This window comes from Musca domestica, unplaced genomic scaffold (assembly GCF_030504385.1).
Source record: "Musca domestica strain aabys unplaced genomic scaffold, Musca_domestica.polishedcontigs.V.1.1 49, whole genome shotgun sequence".
NCBI classification, from domain to species: Eukaryota; Metazoa; Arthropoda; class Insecta; order Diptera; family Muscidae; genus Musca; species Musca domestica.
In genome coordinates this window covers 6,467,127-6,487,011 of record NW_026712344.1, presented here as the reverse complement: position 1 = coordinate 6,487,011, position 19,885 = coordinate 6,467,127, and the positions used below count along the sequence as shown (strand labels likewise).

General features: G+C 35.1%; 3 protein-coding genes and 1 long non-coding RNA gene across 4 annotated transcripts in view; 3 read left to right on the top strand and 1 right to left on the bottom strand.

The window, feature by feature from the left end:
• LOC101899868 (serine-rich adhesin for platelets) overlaps window positions 1–800 on the top strand; it is a 236,121-nt gene extending 235,321 nt beyond the window's left edge. Inside the window, exon 5 of the mRNA XM_059127918.1 lies at window positions 51–800. Within this exon, the coding sequence (XP_058983901.1) occupies window positions 51–338 (288 nt within the window). The 3' untranslated portion in view covers window positions 339–800. The remainder of the gene's footprint in view (window positions 1–50) is intronic.
• A 1,696-nt stretch (window positions 801–2,496) lies between these two features.
• On the bottom strand, window positions 2,497–3,493 carry LOC131804797 (uncharacterized). Its single transcript, XR_009343279.1, has 3 exons — window positions 2,974–3,493; window positions 2,760–2,918; window positions 2,497–2,692 (listed from the first exon to the last, which is right to left on the bottom strand). It is a non-coding gene; the product is annotated as an uncharacterized LOC131804797 (long non-coding RNA).
• Window positions 3,494–11,046: 7,553 nt separating this feature from the next.
• LOC101900036 (single-strand selective monofunctional uracil DNA glycosylase) lies at window positions 11,047–12,239 on the top strand. The gene is made up of 2 exons (XM_005184807.4): window positions 11,047–11,483; window positions 11,552–12,239. Exons 1-2 carry the CDS (start codon window positions 11,148–11,150, stop codon window positions 12,092–12,094), a joined length of 879 nt encoding a protein of 292 aa, XP_005184864.1. The 5' UTR covers window positions 11,047–11,147; the 3' UTR covers window positions 12,095–12,239.
• Window positions 12,240–16,409: 4,170 nt separating this feature from the next.
• On the top strand, window positions 16,410–17,182 carry LOC101900208 (baculoviral IAP repeat-containing protein 5). Its single transcript, XM_005184808.4, has 2 exons — window positions 16,410–16,885; window positions 16,967–17,182. Exons 1-2 carry the CDS (start codon window positions 16,583–16,585, stop codon window positions 17,096–17,098), a joined length of 435 nt encoding a protein of 144 aa, XP_005184865.1. The 5' UTR covers window positions 16,410–16,582; the 3' UTR covers window positions 17,099–17,182.
• Window positions 17,183–19,885: the final 2,703 nt, after the last annotated feature.

The window sequence follows — 19,885 nt, the reverse complement described above, 5'->3', positions numbered from 1 at the left end:
AAATTTTAATTTGGCAATAAACGCGCTCAATATTTTTATTTTCCTTCTAGATACAAATTCAATCCACCGCTCCCCTTTGCCCGGCCGAGGGCCACTTTGCTGTGAACGGTGATGAATGTGGTCAAATATTTATTAAATGTCAATATTCAAGTGGCGCCCAACGCTTGGAGGGCCAAATCTTCAGATGTCCCAAAGGTTTCGCCTATTGGTCGGTTAGTCGCCGCTGTGAAAGAGCTCAAAAGCTGCAAAACTGTACAACCACAAAATATGACATTTCCTCATCAATTCCCGTCGAATGGTCAAATATTGGAGCTAGACGCAGAGCATTTAGAGTTTAGTCAATTTCCTTAATACCATAAGTATTTATATAATAGAATTAATATTTAGGAAATCAGGTTTAGTCCGAAACGTCGAGACATGATTGTTTGTTCTGTTTGTGAAATCGCTGAGCGCGTATACGTGACAATATCACTCATACGCCGCCACACAGGCAATGGAGCGATTTCGTATACATCATAAACAATCTTTGGATCCGTTTTCAATTTATTTAAGTTCCTTTTGGGTTTTTTCAAATATTTTTCATTGGTGACGGTAGTTAACATACCTATATTTTCGAAATTACATTTGTATTATTTGGTGTATGGCAAATCGGGTATCTTATCAAATAAGCTAGACTGCGTATCATTTTTGTAAGTAATAGATATTCACATAATTGATATAGACTTATAGTACTAATTTCTTATAGTAATATATGAATATATATCGAATAAATGCCATAATATTTTTTATATATATTTAAAGCGTAAATGAATCAATAAAAATATATAATACTTAAATCAAAACTATTGTAGTGTGTCATTATCTCCCAAGCAAAATCTTATACAGGGGGGGAGACAAAAAAATGTAAAAATGTAAATTTTTTTTGTTTTTGAATGAAAGCAAAAATGTCGGAAATAGCATCAAATTTTAGAATATATTTAGGTTTGTTCGTATTGGCACGAATTATGGCCTTCAAACGGCCAATGAAACCGTTACATACCGCCCGAATGTTGCTCTGCGGTATTTTGACCCATTCCCTGCGAAGCGCTTGCTTGAGGTGATGGACACTTTGGTATTTTTTAGTGCCAACCTTGCTTTCCAAAATACTTCAGACACAATAGTCCAACGGACTGGTATCCGGAGATTTTGTTGACCATTGTGCGCTGGAAATTAAGCGAGGAACCTCATTTTCAACCATTCATTGTGGTGCGTGCAGAGTGCGATGGTGCTGAGTCCTATTGGAAGGTCCAAGGTCTGCGGCCAAAATGTTTGCATGCGCAAGACTTTAATACGCCATCCACAATATTTTTGGAATAATATTCGGTATTTATTCTCCGCTCGGTCGATTAATACGAGCGGAGAGCGACCATCGGTTGTTATGGCGGCCCACAGCATCACCATGACCTGCGCTTGAGTTCCTTGTGGCCAACCGAAGGCACATTTTCAGCTGACCTCTATGGCAAGTAAACACGATCATTTTGTTTGTTTACAAACTGCTGTTCAACGAATGTTTTCTCGTTGGAGAAAACCAAATTCGGCAGTTTACCACTTTCGGCGAAGCGAAACAACTCTTTAGTTCTTTTGAATCTAATTTCTTTCTGTTGCCCTTTTTATACCCTCCACCATACTTTGTCATTCCGTTTGGAACTCCTCGAAATACTCATGTCAGACCCAACAAAGTATATACCCAGCAAACATTTTTTTCCGATTTTCTTCCGAATTCGGAAAAAACCCAGCAAACATTTTTTTCCGATTTTCTTCCGAATTCGGAAAAAAAAACTCTGCACAAGTTTCCGACTCTGATGTCGAATTCGGAAAGAAATCGGAAAAAAATTGTGTGAGATTGCCCAAGATTCTGAAAGATTTTGCGGAAAAAATTCTGAAAGAACGTAAGAGTTTCGGGGCGAATTCGTATAGAATTCGGCAAAGAAAAAAGGAAAATTCGGGGAGATATAGGATGTTTGATACGAAATTCGGAAAATTTTCGGATGTTTGATACGAAATTCGGAAAAAATCTGAATTTGTTCTATAGTTATATCGGAAAATCGAAGAAATATAGGATGTTTGATGCGATATTCGGAAACGTATCGGATGTTTGATCCGAGATTCTAAGAATTTTCGGATGTTTGATTCGAAATTCGGAAAAAAATCTGAATTTATTCTATAGTTTTATCCGAAAATCGGGAAAAATTCGAATAATTCATTCGAAAATCGGAAAATAATAGGATGTTTGATACGAAATTCGCAAAAAAATCTAAATTTATTCTATAGTTGTAATCGAAAAACCGAAATAATTAAACTTTATCTAGTTTTTAGATAATTGTTTATGTTAATATTTTTCAATTTAATGACAAATTTAATAATGTATTCAGTTTTTTTGTAAAATATAAGGAATACGGAAATTAATATATAAAAAACATAAATAGTTGCAATTCAAGCTAAATAAGTGTGGAAATATATAAAGCGATATTTGGCTGACTCAAGTCATCGGCTGGCTTATTCGCAGATGAACAAAGGAGTTTAAGGTTGACTTAGTTCGATTTTGGCCCAGCTTAAGGTTTGTTAAGCCTATCTTTAGCCGAGTTGAGGAAATGTTTTATATGGGTTTATATGGCACTTCCCATAGTTCCCGGAATATGTTCCAATGCCGCATCTAAATAATAAAAATGAAAAAAATATTATTTATATTATCAAAGAGTTTAAAACACAAGGATACAAACCTTTAACGAGCCTAATAAAATAGATGTTCTTTTGCAGCTGTATTTTGGTACATATCGTGCCACGAAAACGTTGACCTCGTCAGTTTGAAAAATAAGTTTAAAATTTTCATATGTAAAAGTGTTTACATTGTAATGGCGTTGATTTTTTAAACGGCGTAGCTAAACAATTCAAGATATTAATAAAAGTAGTAATTGTAGAAAGGTGCTTACTTACCATAAGGTACTGAAGGTCCAAATCTTCCTTTAATTTTCATTTTAACTTTTCACTGCAACACACTGCACTCGTGCTCCGTTCAAATTTTGACGACAAACTGATCATAATCAAAAAAACAAAAAAGTTGTATACACAAAATTCGTCAAATAATTTCAACCGAGCAAGTGCAGAGTACTCGGAAACTTTTCGAAAGGAACGGTAAAATAAATCTCAACAGAAAAAAGTTAACTCTCTGCTAATGTCAGAATTTTTGTGTTTTTTTTTTTTTCAAATGAAACAAAAGAAACGAGTATGTGCAAATTACTCGGAAACTTTTCTGGAGTAACATTAGAAATTCTCGCCAAAAAAGAGTTAACTCTCTGTATACGCTGTTTTTTTTTCTCTTTAGCTTTGTTTTGTTCAAACAAAACAAAAGAAACGAGTATGTGCAGATTACTCGGAAACTTTTCTGAAGAAACGGCAGAAAATCTCGACAAAAAATCGGACATCAGAGCCCTCGGAAAAAATTGTTAGCTGGGTAAATTCTTGATCAGCGTAAAATTCTAAGTTGATTTAGCCATGTCCGTCTGTCTGTTGTAATCACACTATCTTTCGAACGAATCGAGATAGAAGGCTACAATTTTGCACACGTGTTTATTTTTCCAGTAGGCAGGTTAAGTTCGTAAATGGGCAATGTAGATCCACATTTTCATATAACCCCCATATAACGGTATCTCCTGATATTCGGTATTTTGATGATTTTAGCGACATTATTCACCGGAATTGTTTCAAAATTGGTATTTGAAGTTCGAAATGGATACTACAGCTTATGACAGAAAATTATCTGTGCAGATCCACGTCTGTGCAGATCCACGTCTTCCCGATATTCGGTATTTTGATGAATTTGAATATGGTAATGGCTTATGACAAACAATGCCTATGTAGGTCCCCATCGTATATATTTAATAGAATTTTTTAAGGATTTTATTTTTTGAAAATTTCCAAATTCGTTCCAAATGGTGGAGGGTATTCAAAGTTCGGCCCGGCCGAACTTACTGCTTTTTAACGTGTTGGAATTCCAATGGCTTTACCCCGAGCTAATTTTCAAAATTTGCCGAATGGACTATTGTGATATGTTCAGCTCACGAGTCATTTATCGGTCACTGCGACGCGGGATTCGGTCAAGATGCTTCTTTACTTTTCGAACTATTTCTGCTGATATTGCTGTTTTCTTCCATCCACTTCCTTGACGTCGGGCTACGCTACCAGTATCACGGTAACGAGCGATATTTTTTTTTTTAATTTTATTTATTTATTTTTTTTTTTTTGGAAAATATATTTTCATACGAATTTAAAATTTAAAGGGATCAAATTTGTATTTGATCGCCATTATTTCACCGGATTGTGTCACAAGTCGCACAATAAATAAAATTCTGGAAATATCTCTATCCGTTCAAAAGTTAATGATTTTCGACCAAGAAAACGATTCTGAATCACTGCACAATGTAATTTTAAATAGTGTGGCCATCTTGTTGGACATTGTTGTAAGCATAGGGCAAGAACTTACACCGCAACCGAAAGAAAATAAAGTTAAAAGAACTAAAGAGTTGCTTCGCTTGGCCGAAAGTGGTGAACTGCCGAAATTGGGTTTCCCCCATGAGAAACATTCGTTGTCCAGCAGTTTGTAAACAAACAAAATGATCGTGTTTACTTGCCAAAGAGGTCAGCTGAAAATGTGCACCTTCGGTTGGCCACCAGAACTCAAGCGTCGGCCATGGTGATAGTGTGGGCCGCCATGACAGCCGATGGTCGCTCTCCGCTCGTATTAATCGACCGTGGCATCTAAATGGGAGAGAGTGTATTTAAGCCTTGGGCACGCAAACATTTTGGCCGCAGACCTTCGACATTCCAACAGGACTCAGCACATGCCACCCAAGAATGGTTACAAAATGAGGTTCCTCGCTTCATTTCCAGCGCACAATGGCCACAAAAATCTCCGGATACCAATCCGTTGAACTATTGTATCTAGAGTATTTTGCAAAGCAAGATTGGCACTAAAAAATACGAAAGTGTTGATCACCTCAAGCAAGCGTTTTGCCAAAATACCACAGACCCAAATTCGGGCAGCGTGTGACGGTTTTTTGGCCGTTTGAAGGCCATAATTCGTGCCAAAGATGACCAATTCGAACAAATCTAAACTTATTTTAAAATATGATGCTATTTCCACCATTTTTCGCTTTCATTCAATAAAATTTTAAAAAAATGTAAAAATTATTTTTTGTCTCATCTTGTATAGGTTTTTAACACTCAAATTTTAGCCTATGGCTAAAAAATAAGATCAGGCTATACAAAATATGTAAAACCGACGGTAGGTGAACTTGAAAGTGAAAGTGAATTTTGCCATTAATATTTATATACTACCTGGCCCGGTCCGCGTTTCCGGCCCGTCGTTTTTGTCTATTATGCATATTTGTCAAAGCATAATTATTCACAGATATGACTTATATAAGTGTTCACGTACTGGTCGATTAAAAGTGTTTTAAAATACCTGTACCCATATTTAAGCCGTGGGCTTCAAATGTGTGGATGTGCTATACAAATCTATTAAAAAGTTCATATCAATCTTATCCCCATGTATTAGTATGGAAAAATCGTAGCAAAATTTTCCAGTCAAATGAGCAGTAATTTCGAATTTACTGTATTTTGTACACCTCATAATTGAGAGCTGAATGATTTAAGAATAGCCAAAGTTGATTACTTTTTTAAACCCATTAGCACCTCAGATTGTGCATTAGAGTCCTCATAAGTCCCCCTAATCATGATGGTCTTTTTGTTCGCCAAAAGGTGGACTTGAGGGGGTATTATTACACGGAAAATTCTAAAATTTGTAGATATGTTGAAATTTTTGTGTAAGATTTTCACCCCCCAAATACACATTTTTAGCCGAATCCTTTGAAATATGGTAAAATCAGGAGGTACCTTTATATGGGCACTACCCCCCAAACATCGACCTACATTGAAAACTTTCTTCTACCCCTTATAATCCAAGATGATAAATAGAGGCCAAATCAAATATATAGCAGAACAACATAGCATGTCAAACTGAAAAAAAAAATTAAATAGGTAAAAATAGTTTTATCCACCTCATAATTGAGGGCAGAATGATTTCAGAATAGTCATTTTACACCCGTTACCATAAGATGGGAATTAATTTTATTTGCCATTGAAGACCCCATAACGTCCATATTTTTCATCATAGTATAACTCAATGACGATTCAATAAATATTCGGCCCCGTGCTACTTTATTATATTTGTAATTTGTTCATGTTTTCCCCAATTTATTTCATCTAGATGTACATCCAATATGGGCCCTACTCTGAAAATTTCAAATTTTATGCTTCTACCCCCTTAGGAACAAAAATGCCAAATAAGGGCCAAAAAATGAAAAAAGTGGCCAAGACACCAAAAATAGCTTAAATCATACGATGGTTATACAAATATGAAATCGGGTTGTACCCTTATCCGTGAGTTATGATCGATATCATGACCTGCAAAAGCGATTTGGGAAGAATTTTCTGGAAGGATAGAAATTCTTTTCTTACTAAAAGTCCCATACGCTCAACTATTTTGCACCCTTTATATTTGGTATTTTACTGATTGTACTCCCAAAGAATTTTGCATTTTTGAGCTCTCATGGACGGATTATTGTCACATGAAAGAAGTAGGTCCACGCTTTGAAATGAGACCCATTAGGCTTTTTCGGTCATTTTTGTTTGTTTAAAATTTATTGCGCTAGCGTCATCTGGAGGCAGCTAGTGGCTTTTAGTGTATCAAACAAATATGTCACCCTATGTTGTTTGTCCGGAATCCAAATCAAAGATAAAACTTTAGATGGGACAATTGCTTGTTGCTATGTTTCGCTAGATGACGTTAGTTGTATGAAAAAATGTTATCGCGAAATATCATATTACAATAAAATGTAAATGTGCGATTTAAATATTTCAACATTTTGATACGTCCGTATAAATCATGTCTTCGGTAAACCAGTCTTAAAGAATAGAATTTGTGATTTCGCCTGTGTAATGACAATTTTGGTATTTTTGACACAAAAATTGTGACCTATTTTACCCGCTAAATAACACCCGATGGCCATTCAAAACGCTAGGCTTCTGCCCCGTCCTAAACTCAAACTCTTTGAACAATTCCGTGTCAATTGAACTTTAATTGTGACCTATTATATCATTATTATAGACTTCATCCTTTTCTGCGAAGTGACAATTTTTATCTGGTGAGAATTGTAAAAATCAATTCAGCCGTTTTTGAATTATGAACGGTCTAACTGGCATTCCCTACTTTGGTATATATAGATTTTTGTATTTATTTTGCTACATATATACCTTGGCTATTAGCATCAATGTAAAAGTCAGATGTGAAATAGAAATATTTGCGGATTAATGGAAATGTTCGTTTTTTTTATATAAAAGTTATGGAGAAAGGGATATTAGAACATATAAAGAAGCGCTATGATGAAACTTGGACCAATATAGGCAATATTCTGTCAGAGAAATAACTACTTATTACAAATTTCAAAAATCGAATTTCAAACAATTGCGTTGAAATAATTGGCTCAACTCATCAATATGACGGATATTGGGGGTACCGTTATACGATATAGTGGGCCGATATAGACCATCTTTGAACTTGACCTATCTGCAGACCAAAGGCTGTTCTATGCCAAATTTTAATTTCCGATCAGTCGTTTAGGATCTAGACTCATTACAACATAGGGAAAAAGAGATAAGTAAAATATTAAGCTGATGAAGAGAATTATACTAGATACTAAGATGCGTAAATATCAATGAAGATTTTTTCATCATCTCTGATTTGTATATACATAATGGATTTAAAATGTTTACCTATCGACAATGAGATTTTGTCAAGGGTATAACTTTGAAAAAATTGTAAACAATTGATTGCACAAGTTGATCTTCTTCTTCATATAGAAAACTGATACAAAATATGAACTGATGTAAAATAAATGTCTCAATTGCCGCCAATTCCAAAAAAATATCTCAGATTAGGAGGAAAATTCCCAATACTGACAACATTGCCTAAATATCCAATAAAAAGACAAATTAAAAGAAGATAAGTTCGGCAAGGCCGAACCTTTAATGCCCTCCACCATTTAGAAAGAATTTGCAGATGGTAAAGAAATCCGTTGAATAATGTCGTTAAAATCTTAAGAAGTCCGAATATCAGGTGTTATTTGGGGGTACGTAAAAACGATCCTACAGCAAATTATCTACAAGCGAGGGCGGTGCTTATTGCGAACTCCAAATACAAACTTTGAAACAAGAATTTGGAAAAATATGAAAAAATCATCAACATGCCGAATATGGGGCTATACAAGCAATTTTCTGTCATAGGAGAAAGTATCCATTTCGAACACCAAATTTGAAATATTTTCGGTAAAATCAACAAAATACCGTTATATGGGGGTTATACGAAGAGGTGGATCTATATAAGCAATGTTCTGTCAGTGAAGGACATTGATACAATTCCGGTGAAAAATTTTACACAAATTCCAAAAATCCCAAATAATGGGGATTATACCTAAACTGTCCTTGGCAAAGCCGTTTTTATACCCTACAACACTATGTGTTGGGGGTATTATAAGTTTGATTGGGCCAAAAATTATGTAACACCTCGAAATATTGGTTTCCCACATAGGAAAGTATATATGGATCTTCCTAGCTCGCCGATCTGAGTAGATCTAGCTATGTATGTCCGTCCGTCTGTCCATGTTAATTTTTTAATCACTCTACAGGTCGCAATTATGGCCCGATCTTCGCGAAATTTAGAATGGAGGTGGAGTTAAGGTCAGAATAGAACCCTATTTCTTTTGGAGATGATCGCATAATATTTAGGGGTCGAAATGGACCAAAAACTGAAAAATTCCTTGATTTTGCAGTTGCTCTACAGGTCGCAATTATGGACCAATCGACGTGGAAATTGGCATGGGGCTAGAGCTTCGAGCTTCATCGGGTAATATTTAGTGGGCGAAAAAGACTATACATTTGTGTTAAATAAAAGTCAAATTTCCATTAAACCACGAATATTTTTAGTCCCGGCGAAATCATAAATAGACGAACAGGTCAATTCTGACCGTTACGTAGATGCCGATAGTAAATATATCGGATATATATATAGCGAAATATATACAATGTATATATACAAAGGAAGGGGATGTTAGATAGAATGCTTATATCTCAAGAATGACTAGACCTATTTTGACAAATTTTGTCAATTCAGAATGCCTTCTTGACATAAAAGTATAAAATCTAAAAAAATCGCATAAAAATAAGTCAAAAATGATGTTAATATAGATTTTGTAGTATTTTGTGACATTTTTTTATTTTTTCATATTTATTATCGCATTCGATTTTTTCAATTTGACTAATAATATTAAGGTATACATTTTGTAATATTTTTCCACCTTACAACACAGGTTTGGGATATTATACACAGATTGCAATTATCGTCCGATCCTCACGAAATGGGCAAGGTTAGGCTCAGAAGGGCTAGGCCTATTGTTTTGAAAGATGTCCGCAATATATTTAGGGGTTAAAATGGACCAACAACTAAAATGTTCCTGATTTTGCAGCCGTTATAAAGGTCACAAATAGAAACTAATGGACACGAAACCTCGAATGAAGTTAGAGTTTAGGACAGCGGGTAGAATGAACCACTACGAATCACTGACGAATATAGCCAAATATCCTAGACAAGCAAATCATATAGATGAGTCTAAATTTAGAAATACAGGGGAACCTCTTGCTTTTGGAAATGATCGCACAATATTCAAAAACAGGGAAAATTTCCAGATCACACAATTGAAGCCAATCGACACGCCTGAGAAGAAAGTTAGGGACAGGGAAGAAGTCTAGCATTATGTATGGCCATTGGATTATATTTAGCTGTAAAATGGACCACTACAACTAACAGCACGACGAAGATCGTAAATATTGGTTAAATGTGCCTGGTCAAAATGCTAGTAATATCTGGGCAGTGCTCCGTGACATAATTTCAAAAGCGAAATCTTCCAAAATGGATTTGGACATAAGCGGGCTTCTTACATATTGTAGTGTTGTAGGGTATCACATGGTCGGCCCGCACGACTATAGCCGTTGCTTACTTGTTACATATAGGCTACACACAAAGCCAATTTACAGCAGATTCTGTTCAAAAGTATGACTTAAACAGCCGAAACACCTTAAATCTGGCGGGACATTTATATGGGGGCTATATGAAAATGTGGACCTACATGGCACATGTTCAATACCAAATTTTACAGACTTGAATCCATCTGATAATTTTTCGATATCATTTCGTTGGGAGGCTAGAGTGATTTCCACAACCGGACGGACATGTCCAAATCGACATAGAATCTTATGCTGATCGAGAATATATATACTTTGTGGGGTCTAAAATGCTGATTTCGAAGAGTTAGAAACGGAATGACAAACTTAATATAACCTCCATAATATGAGGAAGGGTATAAAAAGAGCGAAATGTCAGAGAAATGTTCACGTGATACCACAGACCGCTGGTGTACACAATAATTCACTGGTGTCGCTGCCCAAAAAAGAGATAATTTAACAAAAAACAAAAATTCTATTTTTCATTATATTTAACGTTATCCGTCGTCTATATATTCAATAGTCTACGATGATAATGATTTTAGGAAAAAAATGTTAACGAAAGTTTTTTAAATCTGATCTGCAACAGACAATTGTCTCCATGGTTTTCTCTAATTGTTTTCATACCTTCCGATATTTTGTATTTTAAATATTTCAGCTAACGAAACAAGCTAACAAAAATGTCACCCTGTAGGTTCTTCTCTAAACTCGATTTGCATAACCAAGCAACTAGTTCCGCCGCTCATTTTATGAATGCTTCCAGCTGATTGCGTTTTCCTCATGTCTCATTCGTAAACAACAGTGGTACCCGGCGTTATGCATTACACTCATTCGTAAACAAAAGAGGTACTCGGGGATTTTGCTTTGTCTTTATTTTTCTTCGTTCATTCCGTTTTGCCTGCTTATTTATTCGTTGTTGGCAATGTGTAAGAACTCAACACTTACATACACCCGACCACATTCAATACATTCAATTTAAATAAAATATAATAATAATGCTCAAGAAAAAGTTACAATATAAAATTACAGCGAATCCCACACCAAATAACAGTCACAATGTTGTGGATGCCAATAGCAATGAGCGGAATTTACCGCTAAAAGTATCGCCATTCTTTGTCCCATCGTACTGGGAACTATTTTATGCCCTGGAGTGTCAGTTGAACGGCTATTTGAGATTGCTAAAAGCTCCGGTTGAACTTACACACATATACAATCCTGTCGAGTATGCTGCCCAAATACATTGTGACTATTTAAAACGTTACCTAAAGGGGCCCATGAAGGTTTTGTTTATCGGCATGAATCCTGGAGGCGATGGAATGGCACAAAATGGGGTATGTAAATACAATAAATACATCTAAATTTTCAAATCTGTGTTGACATTAAATTGTTTAAATTGTAGATACCATTTGGCAATATTTCCACAGTGCGCGACTCCATGCAATTGCAAGGTGTCATTGTGGATCCACCACAACAACATCCGAAACGGCCCATACAAGGATTTGAATGTACTCGCGAAGAACCCAGCGGTAAACGTTTATGGACTCTATTTCAAAAGCTTGCCAATAATTCGTTGGAAACCTTTTTTCAACAATGTTTTGTACACAACTTTTGTCCATTGGCCTTCTTTGATGCACAGGGTCGAAATATAACACCCAGTGAAATTAAGGGACCCTATAAAAAAGAACTCCAGGATACATGTTTGCGTGCTATGGAGCAACAATTACACATCTTGCAACCTGATTTTATTATAGCTGTAGGTGATTATGTCTTTAAGGCTCTACGAAATTCAGAGTATTGCAGGGGAAAACGTCTACTGCGCTTAGACCATCCTAGTCCTCGTTCTTTGAACAACACAAATTGGCCAGAAAAGGCGGAAACGTTTCTACGGGAGAATGATTTATTGAAATATTTACGTAATGAGGTGGCTGCTGGCCACATGTAATTTTTTCAATCTTTAATGACTCAAATGAATTCCTGTTTTTTATGTTTATTGAGCTGTGCTCACCTGAAATTGATCTCTTAATTTAAAAATGTTAAAAAGTATTATTTTTAAATTTTATATGTCTTTTTATACCACTTCTTTAATAAATATTTTTTTATACAAAATCGTTGTTTATATTTTACAAGTTAAATAGTATCAGTCGGTTTTGCATCTGACTTAAGACTGATATAAATATTACAACGTGCCATATTTGGACTATATCGTCTACGTCCCATACTTTATATGTGATATGTGTACATTTTTGAAAAATGTAGAAATATATGTGAGGTACAAGATAAAGCGGACCGAAATATTCCACTTCATCTAATACAGATAAAAATATTCATACGTGCAAAATTTAAAGGAAATCGAACATTTATACCGAATTTTATACGAAATTATAAATTCCGACTATTTACATATCGATATAAGATTTCTGGCTAAGGGAAATGTTTAGATATAGCAAGTTGTATAGAATCGCCTACTTGTTTCGCAGGTTAAAAATTCGAAATTGGGTTGTTGAGGTACCAGAACGGGTGGGCAGACATTTTTCATCTTTACAACAGATTATGCCTTAGCAAAAATTATTGAATGTGTGAAATTTAAAGACAGTTGGATGCTTATTTCGTTTTTCAAAATTTTGAACCCTTTGCGGAGAAGTTCCAGAAGGAGTGCACCGATATATCCAATTTCACATCAGATCTTGTGTTAGTAAAAATAATGGCATGTGGGAAATTTGAAGAGACAGAATGCTTATTTCGGATTATATGATCGTTTTTGGTTATTCAAAATTTTGACCCTCTGTCTGGGAGGTACAAGAAGAAATGATCCGATCCCTACCATCTTTATAACAAATCTTGAGTTGATAGAAATTGAGATTGGCCTGGTCTTAATGGAATCGGATGTTAATTTCGAGTTTAAGGTGCTTCTTGGATACTCAAAATGTTGACCACTTGTGGGGTAGGTACCAGATGGAGTGGACCGATATATCACATCTTCACAGCAAATCTTGTGTTAGTAGATGTTATTTCGGATTTAATAATCGTTTCGGTTATTCGAAACTTTGGCCCTTTGTGGGGGAGCTACCAGAAGAAACAGTCCGATCTTTACCATATTTAAAATCTTGTGTTAATAGAAATATCGAGATGTCTGAGAGAAGTCTGAATGGAATCGGATGTTATTTTCGCGTTTTACGAGCTTTATAGATATTCTAAATTTTGCCCTATTGTGGGGGAGGTACCAGAAGGAGTGGACCTATATATTCCATCTTCACACCAGACCTTGGGTCAATAACACCAGCCAGCCAGCCATACAAACAGACGGACGGACGGACGGACATCGTTAGATCGACTCCAAATGTCCTGAAACGGATTTGGTCCAAAGAGACCTATGGTCTAAAACCGTTATTTCGATGAGGCACGTTTTGGCCGTATCACATAATGTCAAATGATATATACCCTCTCTAGCCATATGGTGAGGGTATACACATTTTCTAAAATTTATCCAGATCTTAACGGAGTCTCGTAATAGCCTTTTAACAATTTTAATATATTTTACAATTTGAATCCATATTCGATATCGAATAAATTTTGATTGCAAAGAACTTGAATGTGTGAAATTTGGCTAGATTAAGTTGACAATTTCGACAGAACAATAAGTAAATATATTTCGGACATTTTAACAATCCAACAAAGCTTCCCGTTTTCAAACTATGAGATTACTAAACAATTTTGACAGCCGTAACTCCTTACAAATCAAACTACCAACAAACGAAAACTAAATCTTCTATAAAACTAAATTTTAACAAAAAATTACAAGAAAGTTAATTACCAGTCAATTTGCCAGAAATAAACCCTCAGAACTTAAATATATGTATGTACGCTCTTTTGGTACGTACCATAAATATTGAATCCATCTTTGCACTAAATCTAATAACACAAATATTGCAATGTACAATCTGTGAATAGAACCGAGGAATATTTTTAAGAGTTAAAAGAAAGGTATAAAAAGGTATGTGCTGATCTATATCATCTACCAAACCTTGTATTGGCAGAAATATTGGGATTTACCTTGTATAAAAGGAATCAGATGCTCATTTTGCATTTTTTGTGGTTATTCAAAATCATGACCAGTTATGGGGGATGTACGAAAAGAAGTGGCCCGATCTATCCCATTTCCTAAAAGATCTAGAGTGGGTGGGTTATTATTATTGAAATGTTTGATTTTTGTGGGGAGTAACAAGAAGGAGAGGCCCCATTTTCACACTAGATCTTGCCTTGACACAATTATTAAATATGGGGATGCGTTAGGTTTGAAAAGAATTCCCATATGCCTATACTGCATTTCATAAGCGTTTTGATTAATCAAAAAATTGACACATGTGTGGAGGAGGTACCAGAAGGAGCGGGCCGATTTATTTCACCTTAACAGCAAATCTAGCATTAGTACAAATATTGGAATATGCAATATTTAAGGTGAATTTGATGCTTATGCCGCAGTTTACGAGCGTTTTTTTGTTTTGTGAAAATGTTGACTCTTTGTGGGACGGACGGACAACACTAGATCGACTCCAAATGTCCTGAAACTAATTTCGTTCAAAGAGACATAGGGTATTAAACTGTTATTTCGATGACGATAATGCATGTTTTGGCTAGGGGGTACAAAAAGTCAGAGTAGTAAACATTTCGGAGGGTCCAGCCCTAGTACCACATTTACGAAGGTCCCTGACCACGGTTCAAGCGTGATAGATACATACGTAGTCGAAATCTGTAATTTGTACATTCTTGCAGTTCTGGAACAGACCAATAATAAGGCGTTAGAACAGCTTCGTAAAACTACAGAAATTAGCAGAAGCCGAGAACACTTCGAAAAAATTGTAATCAGCTGGTAGCTTTACCTTACTTTTTATACCCTCCACCATAGTATGGAGGGTATATTAAATTTGTCATTCCGTTTGTAACACCTCGAAATATACATTTTAGACCCCACAAAATATAAATATTCTTGATCAGAATAAAATTCTATATCGATTTAGCAATGTCCGTCTGTCTGTCCGTCTATCCGTCTGTGAAAATCACTCTATCTTCCGAACGAAATGAAGTAGGTTGATAAAATTTTAATCAAATGTGTATTATGCCTGCAGGACATTTGGTAATTAAAATGGGCTATGTAGGTCCACGTCTTCGTATAGACGCAATATAACGGTACCACCCGATATTCGGTATTTTGATGATTTTAACGACATTATTTACCAGAATTGTTTCAAATTTGGTATTTGAAGTTCATAATGGATACTACAGTACAAAACAGAAAATGGGCCATGAAAGTCCACGTCTTCGTATAGCCCCCATGTAACGTTACCTCCCGATATTCGATATTTTGATTATTTTAACGACATTATTTACCGGAACTGTTTCAAATTTTGTATTTGAAGTTCGTAATGGATACTACATCCTAAGACAGAAAATGAGCCATGTAGGTCCACGTCTTCGTATAGCCCCATATAACGGTACTTCCCGATATTGGATATTTAAATGATTTTAGAGTCATTATTCACCTGAACTATTTCAAATTTAGTATTTGAAGTTCGTAATGAATACTACAGCCTATGACAGAAAATTGTCTGTACAGGTTCACGTCTTCGTATAGCCTCCATATAACAGTACCCCCCTATATTCGGTATTTTGATGATTTTAGCGACATTATTTACCGGAATTATTTCACATTTTGTATTTGAAGTTCGTAATGGATACTACAGCCTATGCCAGAAAATTGTCTGTGCAGGTGATACCTTCGTATATTCTGTATTTCGACGATTTTGGTTACATTATGAACAGATTTTTTCCAAATTTCGCATTTGTATATTGTAATAGCTAGCTAATATACGGTTAAATTCGGTATTTTTAAGATTTTAACAGAATTTTTTATCGGATTTTATTTTTTTGAAAATTGCCAAATTTGTACCAAATGGTGGAGGGTATTCAAAGTTCGGCCCGGCCGAATGCAATGAATTCATAAATGTATTCATTGTTCTTTGCAGACAAAATTGGAAACAATTGTTACCAAATAGTGTCTGATAAATCAGAAGTTCAGTAAAAGCGAACTAGAGAGTCATAAAAATATTAGGTATATCCTAGCATATCCCCTAAACTCTGCTTAATTATTTTAGTAGCGACATCTCATGGCATTTTTACAACAATAAAGAAATATTGTCTTACCAACACTGTTGAAATTCCAATATCCTTTACAACACTTATTGGTGACAGCTGTCACACAAAACTCTCAACATCTGGTAACACATCCACACAACACTCACACAATTAAGACCAAAAATTTAAACAAACAACAAACGTACGGCGCGAAAGTGACGCCACAAAAGGAACAAAAAAACAAACGCAAGGAAAGGTGTGCGACATTAAATTTATAAAACAAATATTAACTTTAAACAAAATGAGCGAAATGCGTAGTGAAAAGTTCAAAAAATTTAATAAAGTCTATCTGCTGGAAAAACAACGAATCGATAGTTTTAAGAATTGGCCTTACGACGAGGCAGCCGATTGTAGCATCAGTAAAATGGCTCAAGCTGGTTTCTATTGGTCGGGGAATAAAAGTGACGACGACACTGTGACCTGTTTTGTATGTGGCAAAACCCTGCACGGTTGGGATCCCACCGATGATCCTTGGAAAGAACATGCCAAGCATGCGCCACAATGTCAATTTGTTAAATATGGTCACAAAGAAGCTGATCTGACGGTATGTACTTGTGTGTGCATTGTTGTTGTTGCGACGTAAGTCATGTTTATGCATGTTTCCCTAAATTTGTTGCATTTCTAGGTGGAAGAGTTCCTGAATATCTTCTCTGCCGTTGGGATGAACAAAATGATGAAGGATTTTAATGGCATTAAGTCAAAATTTCTGGCACAAGCCTCATCCGAAATGGAAAAATGTTTAATGGAAAAGAAATAGTATCGCAGTTTTATGTTTAGTATATACTTTTAGTTGTAACGTAGTTTATTTATAGAAACAAATAAAGATATTTTATATAACGTATATATTTTGGATACGTAGAAGAGGCTTTAGTATTGAGTGATGCTGATGTCTTCTGAGGGGTGAATTCTGCCACATTAGAGCCACAGAACTGAGACAACAAAGGACCAAGGTGCAAAGTATCAAAATGAAATTGAAGTTTTTCAGAAGCAAATATATGACAAATCACTGAATATGTATTCCTTAAAATTTCTTCAATGTTTTCAGCAGAACATTGTGCTATGTGCACAATAGCTTCAGTTAAAGAGCGACGAAATAATAGGTATGTTTAATAACTGAATGAAACTTCTCTGTAGAGTTTGTACACTCTCAATAACTCAGTGATGATTTAAAAATAATTAAATAGAATCGTAAAATATAAAGCAAAACAGAATTTTAATTTTCTCTTAAATTATCTCTTTTCGGCTCATGTTCTAGAACACGGTTTTGATGATGATGTAAACTGAATTGCTAATTTAAATTTTCATTTTAATAAAATAATTGGGTTGTAGTATACCTAATACTTGTGCCAATGACAGATGTTGATGGCTTGTGCGCGCAGATGCTATAACTTTGAAAGGAAAAAAAAGTCACCAGTTGCTAAATCTAAGATATTTCAACTGCTACTACAGGGTTTTCAAACAGCTGCCAGTATTTTACAAGCAGAAATCTAGGCCATTATTGACAATAGAAGGATGCAAGGCTCAACAACGCATTAAAATTCCCTGCAAACTTGGTCAAAGTTCGCAGAACTAAATCTTTTATGAATCGCCATGAAGCATAATGCCCGACCGCAGTTAAAAATGTGATGAATAAAACTTGTACACGTCATTCAAAAACACCAGAGAATATTACTGCTGCACACTTGGGGTCTTAAGTCTTATAATAATCATTATCACAATTACTCAAGCCGACCGACAATGTCGTGACTTTGTTGTTTGGGTCCTTTAAATTTATAAAAATGATCTAGAATTTGATCGAATAATCATATTGACTCATAAGGTCCAATTCGCGCAAAATTGTCTCATCTGAGGAAGGAACCACCTTTGTATCTCGAAGAGTTTACCCTAATTGACCACTGACTGTAGCCTGTTATTTCATTCACTATTTAATTTATAAATCCATTATACGATGTATAAAAAATAAGCGAATTTAATGTTTAGTTGAATACTCACTTCGACTGCTCATTTTGCTGGTAACATATACTCCTTAATTCAGTGAAAATTATCACAACGACGAATAAAGTTCCGCGTATCGTACACAAAGAAACCCGCGACCCGTAAAATGCTTCAATTTCTTCTTTTGACTGCTCATTTTGTTTGTAACATATACTCCTTAATTCAGCGAAGATTATTACAACGACGAATAAAGTTCCGCGTATCGTACACAAAGAAAGCCGCGACCCGTAAACCGGAAAAATGCTTAAATTTCTTGTTTCGTAGCTAAAGGAAATCAATTTACAATTATTTTTTTCTGAAAAATATATAAAAACTTAAGATTATTGAAAGTATAGAAATAAAAGCGTTGACCACTAAGCTGCAAACCACGTATCCGACGACATTACAGCACGCCAACATAAAATCGAATGTAAATATTCTCAAACACCACGTTACCGAGTCATACCCGGAGAAAAAGCAACACAATGACTAGGACTCAAGGAAATAAAATATTGGAAACTTTTGTATGAGGGATTGAATTCTATTCTTCACAAAATATTTTCATGTTATAAAACGTTTCTGAAAAAAGGCAACTAACTACTCTCATTCTTTGAGAGGCCATTTTACACATTACATTAACACAAACCCCGAATTGCAACTAATGAATAGTTAAGAACAAAACACGTTATAAAACGTTCTTAAGAAAATCACAATTTATATAAACTCAATATTTTGAAGCTTCATTAAATGAAATGTATTATTCTAATAGGATTTCTTTTGCCAATGAGATGCTTATCGTTCGTTAAAGGCGCCATTACTGTGGCGTCATTTCCTATCTGTCTAAAAGAATAACGGACAATCAGCAAACATCAGATGATCACTATGGTTGCCAAAGCACAATAAGTACATTTCTTAGAGCTTTTTATGAATTGTGAGTAAGACCACGTTTACATAGAAGTACTTCACATCTATTGCAACATGCATATTTTCCATTTTAACAATCAACAACATTTATAATTTTGGCATTAAAATGTATTGTCCTTCTATCTAGCATTCGATTCTTGTGGGCTTTCCTCAATATAATAATTTAGTGAACAAATTATTCGATTCTTGTGGGCTTTCCTCAAAATAATAATTTAGTGAACAAAATAAAACAGAAACAAATCATGGTACAATAAGGAGGTAAAACAGCTTTGTAAAATTACAGAAATACAGCCCTGAGTCAATCCCCGCTTCCTGTCAGAATTATTTTATATTATGCGCAACAAGTTGTTTTCATTTATTGCATTTTTTAATGAGTTAGAAATCGTGAAAAATGAATGAGATGTCTGGGTAATGTTATCCAAACTGTTCAACCTTTCAATTCTATGGCAAAACTGGTCAATATCTGCAATGCGCGCCCTGCAATGATTTTGAAAATATTTTCGGGCACACTTAGAAAAAAATTGTAATCAGCTGCGAGCTCTACAATACCTTTTTATTGTACCATGAAACAAATCAATTATCATGGCAGAAGAATACAGGTAGATGCATCAACGCTTGGGAGCATTGATTGAGCATTTTTTATTAA